The sequence below is a fragment of the Notolepis coatsorum genome (genome assembly GCF_963971535.1).
Source record: "Notolepis coatsorum genome assembly, chromosome: 4".
Lineage (NCBI taxonomy): Eukaryota > Metazoa > Chordata > Actinopteri > Aulopiformes > Paralepididae > Notolepis > Notolepis coatsorum.
Genome location: NC_140168.1, coordinates 79,606,384 through 79,630,204, shown reverse-complemented (window position 1 = coordinate 79,630,204; position 23,821 = coordinate 79,606,384). Strand labels below are relative to the sequence as shown.

At 43.9% G+C, this 23,821-nt stretch overlaps 1 protein-coding gene across 3 annotated transcripts in view; it reads right to left on the bottom strand.

Annotated features, from left to right (window-relative positions):
• The window catches only part of gabpb2a (GA binding protein transcription factor subunit beta 2a), a 29,384-nt gene extending 10,555 nt beyond the window's left edge, over positions 1–18,829 (bottom strand). Inside the window, exons 1-5 of one of the 3 annotated variants that reach the window (XM_084312949.1) lie at positions 18,687–18,829; positions 13,286–13,393; positions 9,444–9,611; positions 3,653–3,847; positions 1,398–1,545 (exon numbers count right to left, since the gene is read on the bottom strand). In XM_084312949.1, the coding sequence (XP_084169075.1) occupies positions 1,398–1,545; positions 3,653–3,847; positions 9,444–9,611; positions 13,286–13,393 (619 nt within the window). In that variant the 5' untranslated portion in view covers positions 18,687–18,829. Of the gene's footprint in view, positions 1–1,397; positions 1,546–3,652; positions 3,848–9,443; positions 9,612–13,285; positions 13,394–18,231; positions 18,287–18,686 lie in introns of those variants that run through there. The other 2 variants (XM_084312951.1, XM_084312950.1) reach the window with 2 other exon arrangements.
• Between the last annotated feature and the right edge of the window lie 4,992 nt (positions 18,830–23,821).

Here is a 23,821-nt window from a genome sequence, read left to right as displayed (position 1 = left end):
TGATAGAGTTGTATCCTTCCTGATGACCTGTCGTACAGAACTTGTAAGTCGCTTTGGATAAAAGCGTCAGCTAAATGACTAAATGTAAATGTAAATCGCAAATTACTTTGGGTATGCAATTGTCAGGCGTTTTATGCAAAATGTGGGGTATTCTTGGGGATATATAAAACGTTATACACTGTGTCATCTTCATTTTAAGGGTAAATAGGTTGTGCGGCTCCCTGAGCATTTTATTTTGTGGGAGGGGGGAAAAGTTGCTCTTTTTAATGTAAAGGTTGGTGACCCCTGCACTAGACTATTGCCGGAGTTTGTTGACATGGGTCTGGGGGGGGGGGGGCAGTGCGCTGCAGCAGCAGCAGCTGTGTGCCTGAGAGAGAAGTCAGCGAGTGAGAACTCCGCTGAGAATTGGATCATGTTTTTCGATCGGTTTTCACGATCGGCGAAAATAAAGCATTATCGGAATTCACAGATCTCATATTTATACTGAATATCGGCCGATACTGATCGCTGGCCGATCGATCGGGGCATCCCTAGTGTATAGGAACGAAACGCCAATCGATTATGAATAATATGCGTCGGGGCCTATAACTCGCGTTCTAGGAATTACTGCAGAACACTCTAAAAACATTCACGACGGTATTAACACGAATGAATGGATGAATGGATGTATGAACTGGAAAAATATAACGTTCCCACATCCGGAACGATAGATACCCGATGTTGAATGGGCCATAGTAATGTCGATATAGCTATAATATTTAAAAGGTTATAGCCCGGGGAGCTCCAGTAGCTCACTGCGTACCTCGAACGCTATTTCGGCGTCAGGGACAACTGTGCGCGTCACGGATCTGGGGTACACGAGTTCGACTCCCGGACTCGCCGTATTTTCTCAGAGTGTCTTTCCCCCCATCTATACCCCATTCAACCTGTATCTGTCGGTCATACTTGACCAGAAAAAGCGATAAACGCGAAAAGAACCAGCTGACTGGTCAAAGTTTAAAAAAAAAAAAAAAAGGTTATAGCCCTGCAAAGAAGGTGAGCGACTCCATAGGCTTACAGCACTGGCAGAGAGAGGTATAAGATGGTCAAACTGCGTGGCAGACATTGTGTTAATGAATATAACTCATCAGTTTATTTTAATACTATAATATTAGTCCCTAATCTTTATCTGCAACTGTGAAGAAAAACCCCATTAGTTTTTGTTATTAAACAGAATTAATAGATTTTTTTTTTTTAAATAAATTTAAGAACATCTTTATTAAAAATTCTAATGTTGATTTAGAATTCGAATGCCGATGTAACAAACGAAGGTTCGAACGTTTGGGCTCAGCCCTACTGTGTAGAGACCATATCTGGTGTGTATCTGCGTAGAGACCATATCTGGTGTGCATACGTACAGTAGTGTGTACCTGCATTAGCCTTGTTGAGCAGGTCAGCCAGGTTGACCACTCCTCCCTGGAGGCCTGAGAGCCCCTGGATGATGTACTGAGGCTGACCGCCGATGCTCGTCTCTATGTTCATGTTCACCTGGTTCTGCATTCCCTCCTACACACACACACACAACAAAATATTAGATTTTATTAATACAAATATATTTTTATGAAGAAATTCCACATTCTGTCATCTAATATTATATTCCATTACTTTTCCTGATATTTTAAGTGTTTGCCGTGGTATCGTTTTAGAACTGGTATTGTGATACTTGGGCTGGTATTGGTATTAAAGTAAAAATGTTGGTATCGTGATAACACTAGTGCCCCATTGAAACATACAACATAAGTAGGCCGATGGCAAAATAACCTTCTTATTGTTATTAAACTTTGTATGTTTTCTCCCAAACATATCTCTGTGGCTCTGTTCCCAAAAGTCCAGTTTCTCTCCAAGTAGGACTGGGAGGTAGACCCAATACGACTGAGGATACTTACTATCCCGTCATCCATGATATATACATCATAAATGTTACATATGTATTTATTTTTTTCATTAATCAAAAAGTGTTCCTTGGAACCATATTTAAAAAGTAAAAGAAGCGTTTTGAATGAAACAGCATCATGACAATTGTATTATAAGATAAATGGCGTAAAAAAGATTTCATACAACATTGAAATTTGTACTGAAAAACTAAATACTGTCAATACCGTCAAAACTACGAAAAATATTGTGATATAATACTCTGGCCATGTGTGCCAGCCCCATCTCCAAAGATAATAAATTGTAGGGATGGGCATGAGTAATGTTTTCCCAGATCGAGTACTCATATGAATTACTCCAGTACTGCTAGAGTAATTGTTGTTTAGGGAAATACATTTTTAGAGCGCATCTTAAAGCGCATGGCAGCAGCAATTACGAGATATTGTGCAGAGTCACACACACTACAGATTGTATTATGTCTCGCTGTGTACATAACAATGCACAGCAATTAGGCTTGGGCGGTATGATGGTATTACGGTATACCAGGGTATTTAGAAATCCCGACGGTATTGAAAACCAATACCGTCAAAATCACAGATCCGTTTCAGTTTATATTACAGTGAAACAGAGTTTTAACAGTGGTTGGTTGTAGTGCACTGCACACACGCGCCAGCAGAGGGCGAGACCAGTCCTCACTAGTGGAGCGAGCCGCAGAGCTGGTTGTCTACACACAGGAGGAGGAGGGGAAACCCCGCTTCACTGGAAATTAAATGAGAGTCGAGACACGCTTACCGTTGCTGCCTGGTGCTGCGGGCTAACTGGCTGTTCTGAGAGCTAACTGTTGTGTATGTGTATCACAACGGTGGTCACACTTTACGGTAATGTTGCGACAGTGCTGTGAAAATACCGTAAAGCGTTGTGGTAACGAGAGTGTGTGTTGTTGTGGACTGGTGGAGCAAGCAAATAAACGGTAAAACGTTACGTCGCAGTCCGGTGCGTTTTTGAATACACAATACTAACGTTACTAGTACTAGGGTGCTGCGGGGCTCCTGGCTACCATTCTGAGAGTTAACGTTAGTAGTACTAGGATGCTGTGGGCTTCTGGCTAGTGGCTACCATTCTGAGAGCGAATGATAGTAGCACTCGGATGCTGCGGGCTAACTGGCCATCTCCGCGATTTGTTTACTTGGTAACACGGGTTGCCCCCCTCCGCCCCCCCCCCCCCCCCCCGCTGATGAAAATGAAAGTCATACCGTCATATACCGTACACCGGGGTATTAGGTCATCAAGGTATAACGGTGTGAAAAAAATTATACCGCCCAGGCCTAACAGCAATACCGATGCTTAATGCTTCAGTCAATTGAGACAAGTCTAGTCAGTTATCATTTGTAATAATTATCTTACCGCCACTCTGTCCACAACAGGTCTCTCAATTCATGGAACAGCATGTCCATATCAATGCTACGCAAAGTGGGAGACATGTTGTCTGCGCTATTTGGAAATGCACGAACACAAACCGCTGTTTTTACCTTTTAGATAACGCTAAACTAGCTAACTCACACCTCACAGGATTTCAGAGCGAGATTTCTGTTTCAGTGGCACAAACAAGCACTTTTGAAGACACAAAAATAAATCGAGCACCCTCAAAAACCACTCAAGTTCAGTTGAAACGGTGAGTACTCAATTACTCATGTCCATCCATAACACATTTCCTATTTTCTCTGCTCTCTGTCCCCGGTACCTGAAGGAGCAGCATCAGGTCGTCGTGCTGGATATCCATGGCTATGTCGAAGGGCGTCTTGTCAAACTTGCTGAGAGCGTGGACGTCAGCGCCGTGTTTCACCAGGGTCTCGGCTACTCTCTGGTGGCCGTGCTGAGCTGCCCAGTGGAGGGCAGTCATCTTCAGCATGTCTTTGGCATTAATGTCCGCCCCACTCTGGAGAGAGGGAGGAAAGCAAGAGAAGAAAGAAACAATGAAAGATAGACAGATGCATAGATACTTACTTTCACCATAAGATCGAGGCCTCGGCTAAGAACCTCCGCAAACTGCACGCCACCATGTCCTCCCTCGCCTCTCTCTGCAAAAGACTTTGCCACCTTCTTTGAGAAAAAGGTAGAGAACATCTGCAGTTGCTTCTCCCAACTCCCACCCATTCCAAATGCTGAATCAAGAGCCTCATCTTTTTTCACTTAGCAAGAGCGAAAGGACTCTCCTCTGTCCTGATTCTCCTGGACCAGTCAGCAGCCTTCGACACAGTCAACTATGAGATCCTCCTCGCATCCTTCACAGGCATGAGAGTTGCAGGCTCTACGCTGGCATGACTGTCATCCTACCTTGACAACCGCTCCTACCAAGTATCATGGAGAGGTTCAAGTTCCTCGGGGTCCACATCACCGAGAAGCTGGACTGGGGAGTGCACACTGGCCACGTGGTGAAGAAGGCCCAACAACGCCTCTACCACCTCAGGCGACTAAAGAAATTTGGCATGAGGCCATAGATCCTCAGGGCCTTCTACCGAGGCACCACGGAGAGCATATTGACAGGATGCACCACCGCATGGTTTGGAAATGCCAACCAAAGCGACCGCAGAGCACTGGAGAGAGTAGTGCGAACAGCCGAGAAGATCTGTGGAAGCAAACTACCCTCCATAGACAATATCTTCACTGAGCGGTGCGTCAGCAAGGCACACAGGATTCTGAAAGACGCCAGCCACCTCAACCACAAACTGTTTTGAGCTCATGCCGTCTGGCAGACGGTACCGGAGTCTCAGATCCACCTCCAAAAGAACTCTGAACAGCTACTTCCACCGGGCCAACAGGCTACTACTGACTTGAGAGACTCTGAACCATCATGGACATGCACACAAAGCACCTTAAATTACTTGCACACCACACGCACACACTGCTGCTACAAAATGTTTTTTTTTCCAGTAAAGTTATATTGTATAGTATAGGATTATTTAAAGTCTAATTGTTGTATAGCACACTACTACGGTTGAGGAGCCAAAGAAAACAAGCATCTCACGTTTTCGGAATGTATGCACATTTTAAAAAGCTGTGACAATAAAGGAATCTGAATCTGAGGCACCCTGTCGGCCCCTACAGACAGGTGTCCCCCAGGGCTCGGTCCTTGGACCCCTTCTCTTCTCCTTCTACACCAAATATCTGGGTAACATTATCAAGGTTTATGCCTTCTCATATCACTGCTATGCCGATGACACTCAACTCTTCCTCTCCTTTCCTCCTTCAGATATCCAAGTCTTTGAGCAGATCTTGACCTGCATGTCCAACATTTTCACCTGGATAACGGCCAACCACCTCAAACTGAACCTAAACAAAACAGAGTTACTTCACCCCTGCTGACCGACCTTTCGATCACAGTGGAGAATGTAGCCGTGGCTTCATCCCAGACCACCAAGAACCTAGGTGTAGTCCTTGAACCTGTTGAACCTCTCCGCTCACACTACCTCAACGTCCAGAACCTGTAGATTCCTCCTAAACAACATCAGAAGGATCCGCTCCTTCCTGACAAAAGAAGCCACCTAACTCCTCCTGCAATCAACAGCCATGTCTCGCCTCGACTACTGCAATGCACTGCTATCTGGTCTACCAACTACCGCCACCAAGCCACTTAAAATCATACAGAACGTAGTGGCCCGTCTGATCTACAACTTACCAAGGTCAGCCCATGTTACATCACTTCTTAGAGAGCTGCACTGGCTTCTCATTGCAGCTGTGACCAGGAGCGGATAATAGGGTCACATCGAGCAAGCTTCAAATATATATACATATATATATATACACATTTTCTTTTTACATTATATCAAAGTACAAGTTCTTACCTACAAAATAAGCAGTCACTTGTACAAACCGAGCAGATACTTTTCAATCTATGTCAAACAAAGTTGATAACACAATAGCCCGTTTTGAGCTACAGAGCCTCAAAGGGGCTGTTGGCTGTTCTCTTAAGATGCATGCAGAATTACACTGGCCTTTGCCACCTAACACCTTTTGCAGGTGAGAGGCATTCACTGGTAGGGGGTAGGTGCCGTCAGGATTTAGCAGGTCTTTTGCTAATAAGACTATCCATAAAAGTATCTACAGTATCTATAAATTCTACCATATCTATCTATCTATCTATAATCTATCTTGTAAATGACTTAAACAAGTGTGTACAGGGGAGCTCCAGTAGCTCACCGCGTACCTCGAACGCTATTTCGACGTCGGGGACAACCGTGCGCGTCACGGATCTGGGGTACACAAGTTCGACTCCCGGACTCGCCGTATTTTCTCAGAGTGTCTTTCCCCCCATCTATACCCCATTCAACCTGTATCTGTCGGTCATACTTGACCAGAAAAAGCGATAAACGCGAAAAGAACCAGCTGACTGGTCAAAGTTTAAAAAAAAAAAAACAAGTGTGTACAATCAACTGTTATTTACTGTGGTGGCCCTGTATTCTGATGTGTGTTCATGCAGGGAATGTCATACATTCTTGTGGACCTATACAACGGAGACAAGAGTCTGTGTTGAGCTGTAATCCAACCCCAACTATGTGACCGATACCTATTTCTTATTTGGTCTTGTGTATTCTGCCACTATTTCTGAAGAAGCATTCTCATTGGCCTAGTGATGACATAAAAGAAGCTTAAGCCCTTCCCATAGTCGAGCGGACCGTACACGGAGCAGACTCCCGCGGGCTCAAAGCTGACCCAAAGGGTACTCAAAGCGGACCCAAAGCAGAGTCCAAGTGCGAAGCTCCTATTTTCTGACGCGCGGATGTCCGCGGCGCCCACTTGGTGTCACACAAACTGGCGCAAGGTGTAAACTGGCGTGAGACATGTAGGAAATTGGTCCGCGGAGATCCGCTCGACTATGAAAGCTCAAAGAGTCCAGTACTGTGGACCTCCGCAGAGTCCAGTCCGTGTACAGTCCGCTCGACTATGGGAGCACCTTTACAGTGCGTGAAAGTTACCATAGCTCAGCATATGTATGCTGTCTCTGTGTTCAGGAGACTCTGGTGCATAAAAACCTGATCATCATAACCATGTATCACTATTTTTTTGTATCTACTTTTTTTCTCCCATTTTCTATTTTTCTCCCATCCCAATTTCGTATCGTCCAATTCTACCCTCCCCTGTCTCGAACGCTGTTAGGCCATGCCTCCCACAAGCCGGCTGCAATGTGGACGAAGCCTTGCATCACGTGTCCCCTCCGGTACTCGAGGAAGCAGCCGTCGCATCTTTTCACCTGCACAGCGCGATCTCTCAGCGGCGGGGGTCTGCCCACTACACCACCTAGCCGCCCACCATGTATCACTCTCAACCACAGCATGAAAAAGAGGCGAAAGAGAAGCCGGCTATTCTCTAGAATGAACATCCCATCACTGCCACCAGTCAGGACTGCCAAAACCCGCCTATTTCTTCTGTTTTATCTATTAAGATAATGTTTTCAGTCTGGTCACCTCATTCCAATAATTAAATCCCATTTTTATATTGCAGTAAAATGGGATTGTCAAGCAAAAAAACCAACAATATATATTTTTTTTAAATATCGATACTTGACAACGGTGTAACGATAACGTATCACAAGGAAGTATGACAATATATCGCAGTATTGATTTTTTTGTCCCACCCCTAACACAGAGATCAGAGCACAGCTAGTCTCCAAGGAAGAGGTATACTTAGTGGATTAAATTCTCACACACACAGAACCCCCTAGAAAGGGTCGTCATGGTGACAAACAGCTCAATGATAATGACACACACACAGTTTTACAGAAGATATATGCCTGTGCAGATCGATTTTCGAATATTCTAATCGTTTTTGATTATTTAAAAAAAACATTTGTTTAGGCAAATAGTAGTCTCAAAAATCATATTTCCCTTGTTCTTACCGGAACCTACACTGTGTAGTGTATGGAGAGGGGACCCTATTAACTGATACACCGCTGAACGGCATGCTGGGTACAGCTCGCTAGCTAGCCATGTAGCATAACAGTCTGTTAACAGCTTGGAGAACAGAAAAGAAAGATGAAGAAAGAGACTGGAGATGTGTCTTGCGTACTAATATGGTGCACACACAGCTCATTGGCCATAATTAGTCATTTATAAAGTCCCTGATTGTTAATTTATATTCAGTTTTAATAACCAATTGGTTATTTATAAAGTCACTGATTGTTCATTTATATTCAGATTTAATAACCAATTGGTTATTTATAAAGTCAGTTTTAACTGACCACTAACAAAGTGGACTGCAGACAGGTATAAAACAAGTCGTATCCTGACCTGATAATCGATGACTGTATGACTCTCTGCTATAAACAAGTCGTACTCTCACTAGTAGCTCAACGATGACTGTATGACTCTGCTATAAACAAGTCGTACTCTCACTAGTAGCTCAACGATGACTGTATGACTCTGCTATAAACAAGTCGTACGCTCACTAGTTGTTCAACGATGACTGTATGACTCTCTGCTATAAACAAGTCGTACTCTCACTAGTAGCTTGACGATGACTGTATGACTGCTATAAACAAGTCGTACTCTCACTAGTAGCTTGACGATGACTGTATGACTGCTATAAACAAGTCGTACTCTCACTAGTAGCTTGACGATGACTGCGACTCTGCTATAAACAAGTCTTACTCTGACTAGATAAACAAGTCTTACTCTGACTAGATAAACAAGTCTTACTCTGACTAGATAAACAAGTCTTACTCTGACCAGATAAACAAGTCTTACACTGACTAGATAAACAAGTCTTACTCTGACTAGATAAACAAGTCTTACTCTGACCAGATAAACAAGTCTTACTCTGACCAGATAAACAAGTCTTACTCTGACCAGATAAACAAGTCTTACTCTGACTAGATAAACAAGTCTTACTCTGACTAGATAAACAAGTCTTACTCTGACTAGATAAACAAGTCTTACTCTGACTAGATAAACAAGTCTTACTCTGACTAGATAAACAAGTCTTACGCTGACTAGATAAACAAGTCTTACTCTGACTAGATAAACAAGTCTTACGCTGACTAGATAAACAAGTCTTACTCTGACTAGATAAACAAGTCTTACTCTGACTAGATAAACAAGTCTTACTCTGACCAGATAAACAAGTCTTACTCTGACCAGATAAACAAGTCTTACTCTGACTAGATAAACAAGTCTTACTCTGACCAGATAAACAAGTCTTACTCTGACTAGATAAACAAGTCTTACTCTGACCAGATAAACAAGTCTTACTCTGACTAGATAAACAAGTCTTACTCTGACCAGATAAACAAGTCTTACTCTGACTAGATAAACAAGTCTTACTCTGACCAGATAAACAAGTCTTACTCTGACTAGATAAACAAGTCTTACTCTGACCAGATAAACAAGTCTTACTCTGACTAGATAAACAAGTCTTACTCTGACCAGATAAACAAGTCTTACTCTGACCAGATAAACAAGTCTTACTCTGACCAGATAAACAAGTCTTACTCTGACCAGATAAACAAGTCTTACTCTGACTAGATAAACAAGTCTTACTCTGACTAGTAGCTCAACGATGACTGTATGACCCTCTGCGGCGGCCATGTGCAGAGGGGTCCTGTCCACCTTGGTTCGGGCATCCCTGCTGACGCCTGCTCGGAGGAGCACATCGGCTGTAGAGTAGTGACCGTGCTGCGCCGCCAGGTGGAGGGGAGAGGTACCCAACTGAGAGAGAGAGAGAGAGAGAGAGAGAGAGAGAAGAGAGAAGAGACAGAGAAGAGAGAAAGCAAGAGAAAAAACGGAGAGAGAGAGAGCGAGAAGAGAGTCAAGTCAAGTCAAGAGTTTTATTTGTCACGGCATACAAGCATACAGTGAAATGCGGGGGTCTTGCCTGCAACGATTGTGCAATAATACAATAATGCAATAATACAATAATAAGAATCCAATAGGATGAGAATAAGACATTTGTGCAATAATACAGTAATAAGAATAAGACATAACAGGTATATATGTATGATTCAATTCCAGAGAGACGTTAGAGACTGCAATGTTCTCTGCTTCATTGAAACGTGGCTGTCGCCAGAAATCCCAGATCACGCCATCCAACCGGCCGATCACTTCTTCATTCACCGCAAGGACAGAACAGCAGAATCCGGCAAACAGCGTGGAGGTGGTATCGCCTTCATGTTGAACAACAATTGGAGCGATCCAGCCAACGTGAAGGAATTATCGAACCACTGCTGCTCCAACCTGGAATATATAACCATCAAGTGTCGACCTTTCTTCCTCCCGAGGGAGTTAACGGCGATCATCCTGGTCGGAGTGTATATTCCACCGCAAGCCAGCAATAGTGCCGCGCTCTCCAGGCTCCACAACGAGGTAAACAAACTCCAAGCAGCGAACGTTGACGCCGCCATTGTAGTAGTGGGTGATTTCAATAGCGCCAATCTGAGAAAGGTTTTGCCTGACTTCTTTCAGCATGTGACTTGTAACACCAGAGGCGGTAACATTTTAGACCACTGTTACACGCAATTCAAGGGTGGATACAAGTCTCAGGCTGCTAGTGGCTTCGGGAAATCTGATCACGCGGCCATCTTGCTTTCTCCAAAGTACAAACAAAAAATCAAAAGCACACCGGTAGTCTCGCGAGAGGTGCAGAAATGGGATGTGGCGTCAGAGGAGACGCTCCAAGCTGCGCTTGAGTGCACAGACTGGAGCGTGTTCCGCGACACAGATAACATTAATGTCTACACGGAGACAGTGCTGGACTTTGTTCGTACTTTGGTGGAAGAAACAATCCCCACTACCACAATTAAAGTTTACCCAAATCAAAAACCCTGGGTAGACAAATCCGTCCGTGAAGCTCTGAAAGCGCGCACCAAAGCATACAACGACGGCCTGGTGGCAGGCAACATGAATGACCACAAGGTGGTGCGATACAACGTAAGGAGGACAGTAATAGAGGCAAAACGGCGCTACATGGATAAAATTGAACTCCAGTTTGAACAGGCTGACTCCAGAGCTATGTGGCAGGGGCTCAAAACGATGACAGACTACAAAGGCACCTCCCTCAAACTGAACAGTGACATCTCCTTAGCAAATTACCTCAATACCTTCTATGCAAGGTTTGATGCTGGTAATAACAACACCAGCCCACAAGCCACGGCAATGGGGGGGGGGGGGGGGGGTCTGCTGCTGATGGAGACTCAGTGTTCAGGGTAACAGAGCATGAGGTGAGGCGGACCTTTAAAAAAGTTAATATCAGGAAGGCAGCAGGACCGGACGGCATCCCCGGCCGCGTCCTAAAAGTCTGTGCCGACCAACTGGCCCCGGTATTCACTGACATATTTAACCTGTCCTTAGAACAGGCTGTCATCCCCACCTGCCTGAAGAAGTCCACTATTATCCCTGTACCCAAAAAATCCAAGCCTGCTTGCCTCAACGACTACCGCCCTGTAGCTCTCACCTCCATAGCCATGAAGTGCTTTGAGAAGCTAGTAAAGGGCTACATCTGCTCCTCCCTCCCCATCAACCTGGACCCCCTGCAATTTGCATACCGCCCCAACAGGTCCACGGAGGACGCCATAGCCCATGTGCTGCACACACCACACAGCAGCATCACACCTGGACAAGAGGAAGGGGAACTATGTGAGAATGCTATTCATCGACTACAGCTCGGCATTCAATACCATAGTCCCCTCCAAACTCATAGCCAAGCTCAGGGACCTGGGCTTGAACTATGACCTCTGCCAGTGGGTCTTGGACTTCCTGACGGGCAGACCCCAGGTGGTGAGAGCAGGCAACTGCACCTCCTCATCCATCACCCTCAACATAGGGGCCCCCCAGGGCTGTGTTCTGAGTCCCCTCCTCTACTCCCTGTACACACACACGACTGTGTGGCTCAGCGGAGTAGCAACACAATCATCAAATTTGCTGACGACACAGTAGTGATGGGCCTGATCTCTGCAAACGACGAGAGGGCCTACCTGGAAGAGGTCAAGGTCCTGGCGGGATGGTGCCAGGAAAACAGCCTCTCCCTGAACGTCAGCAAAACAAAGGAGATGATTGTGGACTTCAGGAGGTCGTGGGTCAAGGACTACAGCCCCCTCAGCATCGACGGGGCACCGGTTGAGAGAGTGAACAGCTTTAAATACCTCGGAGCCCACATATCCGAGGACTTGACATGGACCACACACATTGACAGTGTTGTGAAGAAGGCACGACAACGCCTCTACTTCCTCAGGCGCCTAAGGAAGTTCCAAGTCAGTCAGAAGATCCTTAAGAACTTCTACTCATGTACAATAGAGAGCATCCTGACTGGCAACATCACCTCCTGGTTTGGGAATAGCACTGCACAAGACCGAAGCAGACTACAAAGAGTGACACGTTCAGCCGAACGCACAATTGGAGGGGGGCTCCCCACCCTCCAGAACATTTACAACAAGCGGTGCAGGGGCAAGGCTAAGAGAATAATTAAGGACTCCAGCCACCCGAACAACTGCCTCTTTGAACTGCTGCGGTCAGGCAAGCGATACCGGAGTCTCAAGGCGAGCACAGAAAGACTCAGAAGAAGCTTCTATCCCCAGGCCATCAGGCTGCTCAACGAACAATGAACACTACACAACAACCATTAAACGCACATAGCACACACATCCACACTCACTTTAAACAAACACACTGTAGCACCCACTCCCCACACTTTATATATATTTATTGATAAAGGATTTGCACTACAACTCGTACACCTTACTGTAAATTGTACCTAAATTGTACCTCATCCCATTTCTGCTTTGCACTATATAGTATTGTATATTAGTACACTGCATAGTATATTGTAACACAGTTATGTCTATTCTGCATCGAACATTGTACATATGTCTATACTGAACATTGTGACCTCATTTTCTACTTCTAATTTACATGCTATACTATGTTATTTGCTACTTATCTTGTCTAGCACAGTCTCTGGAGCGTAACAGTAAGAAGCATTTTGTATAAAAGTATTCTGTACTTCTGTATGACAACTATTAAAGAAACTTGAACTTGAAACTTGAACATGAAGTTTGTGAGAGAGCGAGAAGAGAGACAGAGAGAGAAGAGACGGAGAGAAAGCGAGAGCGAGCGAGAAGAGAGAGCGAGAGAGATTATAGTTTTTTCCCGTATGGATCACACCTTCATAGTCCTCCATGTGTTTTTACTCAGCGACAAATAACCAAGTAAGGCATGAAGTCAGTGATGAGCTGGTAACTAAGAACGAAGGCTATCATGGTTAGAATGAAAAGCCCAATCAGTGATTCAAATCTAAACTGGGTAGCCCCCACCACCAAAAATAAGAAATGGAAACACGTTTTCATTAATGCCTAATTGACTATAGTTTAATAACTGCATTTCTTACTTACCCAGTCGGTGGTGAACGGAGCTCCATTGGCCATGAGGTTTCGCACCTCGTCGTCCTGGCCTTTACGGGCCGCCTCCAGCAGGCGCTTCCCCAGGTCCACCAACGACATCTGAGACAGAGAGGTTTACATTTTAATAGGCCTGTCCCTGACTAAGGAGGATTTGTATAGTCAACTATGATTGGCTTGGCCAAAATGTGCCGATAGTCCACTAGCAGTAATTTTGGATCATTCCATTTGGGCTGTGGGGGGTGCTTAATGTCTGATTTAAGTAACTTAAATCAGACATTAAGCACCCCCCACAGCCCAATCAGACATTAAGCACCCCCCACAGCCCAAATGGAACGATGAAAAAAAAGAAGAAGAGATTGGCAGTCGACTACGGCTCCTTTCGATCGATTCGTAGACTAGTCGAGGTCAGCTCTACATTTTACATTCAGTCATTTAGCTGACGCTTTTATCCAAAGCCACTTACAAATTGTGTACAAGAAGTCAGCAGGAAGGGTATAACTCTGGCAGCTACGGGTCAGTGATGTTGTTCATCTAGCAGTGTTGAACTTGAGTGCTAGGTTACACTCCGAGTACATAGTAGTAGACATAGTAGGTAGTAGTATAGACATAAGTAGAATAGTAGTAAGGTACATAATAGTAAACGTTTTTTTTTTTTAAATCTTTTTCCCCCTCCTTTTTCCTCCGATTTTCTCCCATCCCAATGTTAGTCGTTATGCCAATTCCCAATCCCCTTCCTGGTCGCTGCGCACTTACCCCCCACAGTCGGTCTGGGAGAGTGGAGGCTATCACATGCTTCCTCCGACACACGTCTAGCCAATCAACCGCTTCTTTTCACCTGGCAGCGCGGACTCTCACTGAGAGGGTGTAACGTGTGGAAGGATCACACTACCCCCCTTAGATCCTATCCGCGCTGAGCAGGCGCCCCGACCAAACTGTAGGAGTCGCTGTTTACAACGACCCGGACCCACCCCGCCAGCTTTCCCACCCTCTAATACTGCCAATTGTATTAGTGTGAACGGCCAGCCAAGCTGGTGACAACGCCGGGAGCTGGATAATACCGAGGGGTGTACAGGTATATTCCAAGATACGAGTTTTGATATTTGTTGGGTCACATCTTTCCAGAATGCCTTAACTGGTGAGCAGTCCCAATACATGTGCATAAATGTCCCTTCGTCCCCATTTGTACATTGGGTGCATTTGGAATCTTGTTTGAGCCCCATTCGGCACAGTCTTATAGGAGTCAAGTATGTCCTGTGAATATAGTTAAGATTGATTTGTTGATGATCCGGGTTCCTTGATGTAAGTCGGACATTTGCCCAGGCTCCTTGCCAATCAAAGTCATTTTCCAGGTCTGGTATATCCCTCCTCCAGACAGAGTCAAGTTGGAGGGTTTCATACGAGGACGTTAGTAATTGATGATAAAATTCTGAAACAAAACCTCTCGATGTCTCTCTTGAGTAGAAGAATTTGTGGTATCTGTGGTGTTCAATTGGTCTGTCTAATGGAACACCGTGAGACTTCAAACATAGCTCTAACTGTTTGTGAAAAAGCCATGTGGACTTGGTGAGATTAAATTTTTTGCGTATTTCTTTATCACTACAAAAACCCTGTTTGTTAAAAACATCCCCTAATGAGTGTATGCCTTGCTCTTCCCATATAGGGAATCTTATAGGTCGTTTTCCAATTAAGAGAGCATTGTTATTGAATAAGGGAGTATGATTGTGCCATTCTTGTGGGTTAGGATTTTTTTTTTGTGATTCACGCCATATCCGGATCGCATGAGTAATTATGGGGCCAAATTTTCGTTCACAGTGCTTGATTGGTAGTTTAGTGTATGCTATGTCCTTCAGTCTATGTGGGGCTACTATGTTTTCTTCTATTTTTCTCCAAGATGCTAATGCTTGGGAGTCAAACCATGTTGTCAATGGACTTAATGAGTACGCCTTAAAATATAGGAAAAAATCTGGAAATGCCATGCCACCATCTGCTTTATTTCTCTGTGCGGTGGATCTTTTTATACGTGGTGGTTTGTTATTCCAAATAAATTTGTATGTGGAGGAGTGTAATCTTTTCCAGTAACCCTCTGGAGGGGGTAACGGTAGCATTGAACAGAAGAAGTTGATTTTAGGTAGTACATCCATCTTAACTATTGATATCCGTGCTTGTACTGTGTTCTTAAGTTTTGCCCATCTATCAAGGTCGTCTTTGATTTTGTTTTGGATTTTTGTGTAGTTGTGCTTCACCGTTTGTCTTATGGTAGGGAATATTTCCACTCCCAAGCATCTGAAATGTTTTACCATCGGTATCTGTCCTGGGAGGGTTGTGTCTTTTTTTGCAGGGGTGTTAAGTGGAAGGAAAGCCGACTTCGGCCAATTTATCTTAAATCCCGATAAATCACCAAAGTCCTCAATCAACTTGAGCAGATGAGGCAATGTGGTGTTGGGGTTTTTCATGAACAATATTACATCGTCCGCATATAAACAAATTTTTTGTTGTGTGCCCTTGATTACGATAGGTTCTATGGATTGGGATTGTCTTATATATTGTGCTAAAGGCTCTAATGATAGATTGAACAGTCCGGGACTAAGAGGACAACCCTGTCTGGCAGAGCGTGATACCGGAAATATTTCAGAGATGATTGTGCCTGTTGTAATATTGGCTTTTTTACCGATATTGTCCAACTCTTAATTTCCGATACCGATATCAACCGATACCGATATATGCAGGGTGTGTGTCCACCCCCCCCCCAAAACGGAATAATTTCAGGTAATTAACATTACTCTTGTCGTGGAATTTACACAACAGTATGCATACTTTTGACAATTAATAAAATCAGAATTTGTTCTTACTTGCTTGTCTGGGTAAATAAATGTTAAAAACAAATTAAAAAAATTAAATAAAAATTTAAAACCGATACCGATAATTTCCGATATCACATATTAATGCCAATATCGGCCGATAATATCGGACATCCCTAGCACCGATCAGACTTTTTCAGTCCCGATACCTGGGTTTGGGTATCAGCCAATACCGATCCCGATCCGATACCCATTGTCCAAATTTTTTTTTCTCCAAAAAAGTACAAAAATTACAAATTGAATCCACGTTTTTATTTATATATTAAAATATATTTTATTTTTAAGAATTGTAAAGGATCACAAGTGTGTTTTTGATTTATTGTAAACAAAGACAGAAAATAAACTTCATTCATTCAATTAATAAACTGTATGCCTCACTGTCACTGTGTGGAAGAGACTGGGATAATTATTTTGTGCAAGGCAACATCAGGCTTGACTTAAAACATTACTTTCCTAACTTAGTGAAACTAAATGTAACAAATTAACACATAGATAGATATAGATATAATACATTTTTCTCAATTAGAGAGTTACCGTGCGAGACTTGTAAATTATAATTTTCCTTAAAATATTATGATTTTAAACCTCTGGGCAATAATTTTACATTTCCCATCGGACAACACTGAATTGAGGCATTGTAAGTGTTTGCGTAGTTCTCTTTCTTACAACAAGGCTGCCTGTACCCATTGATAACCACTTTTGAAAGAAAATGTCTCATTTCCGTGCAGCTGTATAGGCTAGTAGGTGAAATATTGGAAAAGAATTACTGTTCCACCATAACTTGTTCATAAGATCCAGTAATAAGACACATTTTTGTTTATATTTCTCATATATCAACACATAGCAACCGTTGTCTCTTCCAACATGGAGAAAAATGTGAAAAGGCCCCTATTGGATTTCACATTATCCATACCTGAGCAGATTATGGAATAAATGCATTGCTTTTATTGTGTCAATTTTATAATAATGATTATTATTATATGTCAATGTCCTATACGATAATGAATTCCCCCATATCACCAGTCCTTCTAGTAACCTAAATAAAACCTACTCCCTATCGTCTTGTGGATCAACTATAACCACCTGTGGTCCCAGTGATCTGGTAACCCACTGTGATCCAACAACATGAAAAAAGGGCGCGCTCTGCGTCTGCTATTCGGTCAACCGCGCCATGGGACTAGCCTCGAGGGCAGCCAGGCGGAGAACAAGCGCCCCCCAGAGCAGAGCCATAACAGAGCTGGATTGACTGGCGGCGGTATCTCTACTGGGTGGGTTAGCCCCATCTCTGTCACTAAAGATCAGTTGAGATCAGCACCAATTTACTATAACGTCTTGTTTCAGTTGGAACGCAAAAGACTCATGACCTAAGATTATATAGTGTAAAACATGCTAAACTAGCATGTTTCAAAAATAGCAATAATCAGATGTATATAGTGTTATAGTATTATTATGTAGTGATAAAGGTATAAAGACACTATGGTAAGTCATACTAGCAGCGTAACTAGTAGGAGTAGACCGGGGATATGTACAGATATAGATGCTACTTTGCAACAACTCGTGATCGCGACCCGGAGGGACCGGGAGACAGGCAGGCGGGCAGGGGGTTCTTCTCTCCGCGGGCGCGGCTCAGCCCTGTGGAGCCGAGGAGCCATTTTATTACGCGCCTCGATGTGAAGACGAGAAAAAGAGAGAAGAACCGAGAGGCGAGTCCGCCATGTGCCACGTCGTTACACACCTCAGTCCAAAAAAAAAACCACCACCCAAACAAACTCCCTTCCAAAAAAAAACATTTACAGTAGACGGGAAACAGGAAACTCTTTTGATATTAAAGTTGTTGGTTTTCCGGGGGAAGTCAGTAGAGAAATGTCCTATTTTAGCAGAGAAAAAACTACTTCCACATCCGGTTAACTGCGTTGCTACTTTTTCGCAATGACGCCTCGTCGAAAAAAGCCTTCAGGAATTCGTCTAATTTGGTTGTTTTTTCCTCATCAAATACCGGTAATATCGATGCGCAAAATGGCCTTTATGTTATTATCGCCGAGGAAGGCGGAGAGGAGAGCGACCGGCCACCTCACTCACCGTGCCCTGCTGTGTCGAAGCCCCCAGGTTTGTTACCCGACCAGTCGAGCGGTGCTCCAGAGCTAACAGTTAGCCAGCAGCCGAGAAGCATGCAACTGCAGAGCCGCAGCCAGCGGCGCTCTCGCTGGCTCTGCAGTTGCATGCTTCTCTAACAGTTAGCCAGCAGCCTAGCGAACTACAGCGAAACACCTCCAGAGATATCCGCGAATGCTTTGCATGCAAAGTCAAGACTACCGACATGCTGTGCAGATTTTAATTAATGTGTAAAACGCGCACATTTGGAAACGACTAATGGCAGTACTTGTTGTTGTGCTCCGAGCTAGTAGTCAAATCACCACCGCGCCAGAGTCGGGCTGTTAGCCAGCTAGCTCTGTTAGCATGATGCTACTGGTCCGCTGCTTAGCTTAGCGATGCTAACCCCGATAGCAAGTTGGAAAAATGTACCCGTTCCTTACCTTCTCCGATCTTCGATTCGCTACTGATAAATAGTAAAGCACGCGTTCCCCCTAGCGGGAATCTAGTTATTTGTACGTGTTCACCCTATATAAGATAATAATGGAAATAATGTTTGTATTGTATGAGGTACAAAGATGGCAGCCACGCAACACCGGAGGTGAAACCAATCGTTTTTAACCTCCCCATGTGGGCGGGCAGAACGGGAGATGTTAGAGAAATACGCACAGATTCTGGGTCGGTTTGCTTCGATCCTCTCAGGGCCACGTTGAGCTACAAGGACAAACGCCTGGCTGATTATAGAACAGTTTTGGGGGGGGGGGGGCGTGCATTCCTCCATGCATGGCTGAGATTTCAAAGCGTGTTTGTTGACGGGAATTTGTTTGTCTCTAGTCTAGGCCAACTATAATAATGCCTTTTTTTTGTATATCCTATATCCACGTCTTCTAGAATCTAAACCGCTGCTCCGTAGGCTTAACTCATGGAGTTTTCTACAAAAACCTAGGGGTCCGCAAAGACAACTTCAAACTCAAAATGGTAACAACAGATGAGGTGCTCAAAAAACTGAGCGCCCTCCAACCTAACAAGGCCACTGGCCATGACAATATCTCCTCCAAATCCCTCAGAGACTCAGCACCCATCATCATCACCCACATAATAAACCTCTCCATAAAACAGATATGTCCCCAAAGACTTCAAAATTTCGAATGACCCCCCCCCTGCACAAAAAAGGCAGCAAAAAACGATACTCTTATTTTGATTGTGCGAGTACAGAGTATAGCCTCTCGTCTTTTTTTTCTCCGCCGCGAAAGCAAATGACCAATCGGAAGCTCTCATTTGGCTTGTTTACTTCCTGAAACGCCACCATTGCGATATGCGGGCAGTCTGCTCTAGTCTATATCGGACCTCCATGAGCTACCGTTACTGTTTAAACAATGACCCAGTCAACTATTCACTTTTAGTTTAATACATGACGAGGCATTGTCTAACGGTATCTAGCTGGCTAGCTACTGATAGCTGCTGATATCAACAAATGCTTCAGCAATAGTCGACTCGAGTGCATAATACCTCCGTTCCCTCGTTAGCTAGCTCGCGTTAGCTAGCTCACGTTAGATCGATCTGTCCCAGTAAACTAAATTGTCTTAACGTTATCTACCGGGCTAGCAGTAGCTACAGATAGCTCCTGATATCAATGTCTTATAACATTGATTGAATGCGTATTCTAGCTGAGGGCATGTTGAATGTGATTTGACAAAAGAACCGTAACGTTATAAATAGGGTCCAGCTGCATCGCCGGAGAATCCTTGCATGCTGAATGTAGGGTCTAGCTGAATATAGGGTCTAGCTGCAGGGCCGGAGAATCCTTGCTGGAGCTGGAGGCTACTCAAGTATACACACAGACAGTGGAGCTGTTTGCAGATAGCAAGCATTTTGACTTATTGCGTGGTGGCGATGTCTCGCAGATAATACAACTACAAGTATGATTATATAATATATATTTTATTTAAAAAAAAAATTATATAAAATATATATATATATTTTTTTTAATCAAAAAAATTTTGGCAGGTAAGAAATATGCTTGGCGGGTAGACTCTTCCCATCTACCCGCCACTGGCCGGTGAGTCAAAAAGTTAATTTCGCTCCCTGGATGGCAGCCAGAGAAAAGATGGAATTAATGTACTGTATGCATTCAGAAGTGCTGAATAAATGTTTTATGGACCCATAATAGTGATTATTTATTATTTAAGTTAAGTTTAGCCATAATCATATTTTGCGTTTTGCAGGGTTAACGCTAAGCTAACGGCTAACGCTAGTTATCTTAGCCTTTTACTAGTAACATTGCTGCATCGATTATATTGAATGTCATTGATCTACTGGTCGACCACGGCCGACTGGTTGGGCACCACTGGTCTAATAGAAATAAATGCATTCGAACAAGAAAGTATAGTATACAGCAATGGCTAACGCTAAGCTAACGGCTAACGCTAGTTAGCTTAGCCTGTCCAGCAGCTAACATTATCCCATCGCTCGTGGCAATTATATTACATGTCATTGATCTACTGGTCGACCACGGCCGACTGGTTGGGCACCACTGGTCTAATAGAAATAAATGCATTCAAACAAGAAACTAATGTATAGAAAATAGCATGGCAAACAAAAATTGCCAGGCCTAATGCGAGCCAGGGAAGTGCTGTGCGTTTGTAACGTGGCTTCATGTTTTCATCCACTTGTTTTTGGTTGAGGTCTGAACTCTCAAATTGCCCATAAATATCGTTTTTGTGGGTATTCTCCAGTTGTTGCTGTGTGGTGTTATCTGCCCAAAATTCAAGCAAGCATGACAGTAACGACGTTGTGTGTGTCACGCCCCCCGCTCCCACGGCCGATTCCGAGAACACCTAATCCAACTGGCCCCGTTCAGCGGGGGGTAAAACGAATCAGCGCCGTTTCGCTCCCAAAAGGGGTGAGTGAGAACACTCCCCCTCCCCCCCCCCCCGTGCTCCGGGGCGGTGATTCGATCCCAAAACCTGAGTGAGAAAGGCCCCTCATTCTCCTCAGGCTTAAGGGCAATCCCCCCATTTCCACTAATAATGCTGGAATTGGGGTGGTCTTAAAAGCTCCACAACAGATTTGCAGAGCCTTGCACTGTAGCACATCCAGCTTTCCTAAATTTGACAAACCCATTCTGAAATCCAACATAAAGATCCTTACTTTCTAAAAAGTAAACTAATCTATTAGTAATCATCCTTTCCATAATTTTACATAATACAGATGTCGGAGCTATGGGTCGATATGACCCTGGGTCAGACGCAACTTTACCTGGCTTCAAAATAGGAATGATGACTGCATGCTTCCACTCCTCTGGCAAGCAGCCTTCTAACCACACATTGTTAAACAGACACAGTATTTCTACCTTTACAAAATCATCCAAATTCTTAAATAATTCATACGATAATCCATCTCTTCCAGGCGTCGTGTTTGCACCAGCTTGGATAGCATCCCCTAACTCTTTCATTGTTCAAGCCTCTTTCTCCCTCTCTCCTCCACCAAACTCCCAGAGCTATGCACTGCTTGAAAGGCCTCCACCAGCAAGTCTGCCTTCTCTTTATTGGTAACTGCTTCTACCCCACCCTTCTGAATCACTGGAATCGAGCTTTTCTTATATATTCCTGACATTCTGTGTACAACTGCCCACAACTGCCTCACAGAAGTCTCAGGGCCTAGTGTTTCACAGAACTTCCTCCAACTACTCTTTTTAGCATCTTTAATAACTCCTCTTGCTATTGCCCTTAACCTCCTTATATTCTACTGCATGACACACCCCTGGGTAATGTCTCACCTTCCTATATGCTTTATTCCTTACAGCTACATCACACTCTTGACTCCACCAGGGACCCAGCATTCTAGCTCTGGGATCCTTCTTCATAGGAATTGTGTCCTGCGCTGCCTTATGGATCATCTCACTAAGAGAAGCAGAGAATTGTTGAATATATATAGATACACAAATGTTCTAGAATGTTTGGTTATGACATCATACTGTGCCATCACAAATGTTCTAGAATGTTTGGTTATGACATCATACTGTGCCATCACAAATGTTCTAGAATGTTTGATTATGACATCATACTGTGACATCACAAATGTTCTAGAATGTTTGATTATGACATCATACTGTGACATCACAAATGTTCTAGAATGTTTGATTATGACATCATACTGTGACATCACAAATGTTCTAGAATGTTCTATTATGACAAATAAGACTGTTCAATGACTATCTAAATCCAATCAATATTCCTAATGCCGTTTCAATGTAAGGTTATAAAAATAAACGTATAAACATTCATATAATACAATAACCTAAATATATAGCTTTGGCTCCTCTACACATGCCTTCTCTATTTGAACGACCACATCAAACAAGAGGTGGATGCGGGCAAATACTGCAGCATGGTCTTGCTGGACCTCCTAAAGGCTTTCGACACTGTCAATCACTCCATTCTGATTGACAAGCTAAAAGCAATTGGTTTTGATAGTTCATCAGTGAGCTGGATGCAATCCTACCTGGAGGGGAGAGAACAGATGGTGGAGGTAAACGGTACACTATTCCCCCCCCCCTCTCAGTGAGCTGCAGTGTTCCACAAGGAATCATACTAGGACCATTACTGTTCCTAATTTATGCAAATGACATGTCATCAGCTTGTGACTGCAACTTGTTCCTGTTCGCGGACGACTCAGCCCTGCTGGTCTCTGACAAGAACAAGTTAGAGGTTGAAAAAACCCTCAGCTCTGAACTCTGCAGAATCTGCACCTGGCTCGCTGATAACAAACTATCATTACACCTGGGTAAAACAGAGTCCATTCTCTTTGGTTCAAATAAACTCAGCAAGGCAAACAGCTTCTCTGTTACAGTGGGTGACAATATTGTCACAAGGAAAGACGAAATTACATACCTGGGCTGGGCTCCATCCTAGAGGCAAATCTTTCCTGTGACAATGGCAACCAATGTAATAAAAAAAGGTCAACCAACGAACAAGATTCTTGTACCGGATCTCTCTGGTAAGCAAGAATACCCTGAAGACTGGCAGGAGCACTCATTCAAGGGTACTACGACTATGCTTGCACCTCATGGTACCAAAGCACATCAAAGGCACTAAAAACAAACTACAAACATCACAAAACAAACTGGTCTTGACCTTACTCTTAAAACCCACCTCACCCCTGCCCATTTTGACATCCTAGGATGGCTTAGAGTAGACGACAGAGTACAGCAGCTTGCAATGGGCCTTGTCTACAAGATACACTACACCACTAAGATACCCATGTACATGTCGAAATACTTCCCAAAGGTCAGTGAATTCCACGACCGCAACACCAGAGGGAGTTCCACAAATCATGTTCAACCTAGATTCGGCAGACAAGGGACTAAACACGTTTAGCCATTATGCCACAACAATGTGGAACACCCTACCCACAGCCGTAAAAGAATGTGAATCCCTACCCACCTTCAAAACCGCCCTCAAAGAGCACCTACAGGGGAGGCTGCAATTAAAAACTGGCCCCAGTAAATGTCCAAACTCCAAACCCCCCCACCCACCCAACCCCCTCCTAATGTACAGTTTCCTCCCAGTTCCTGTTA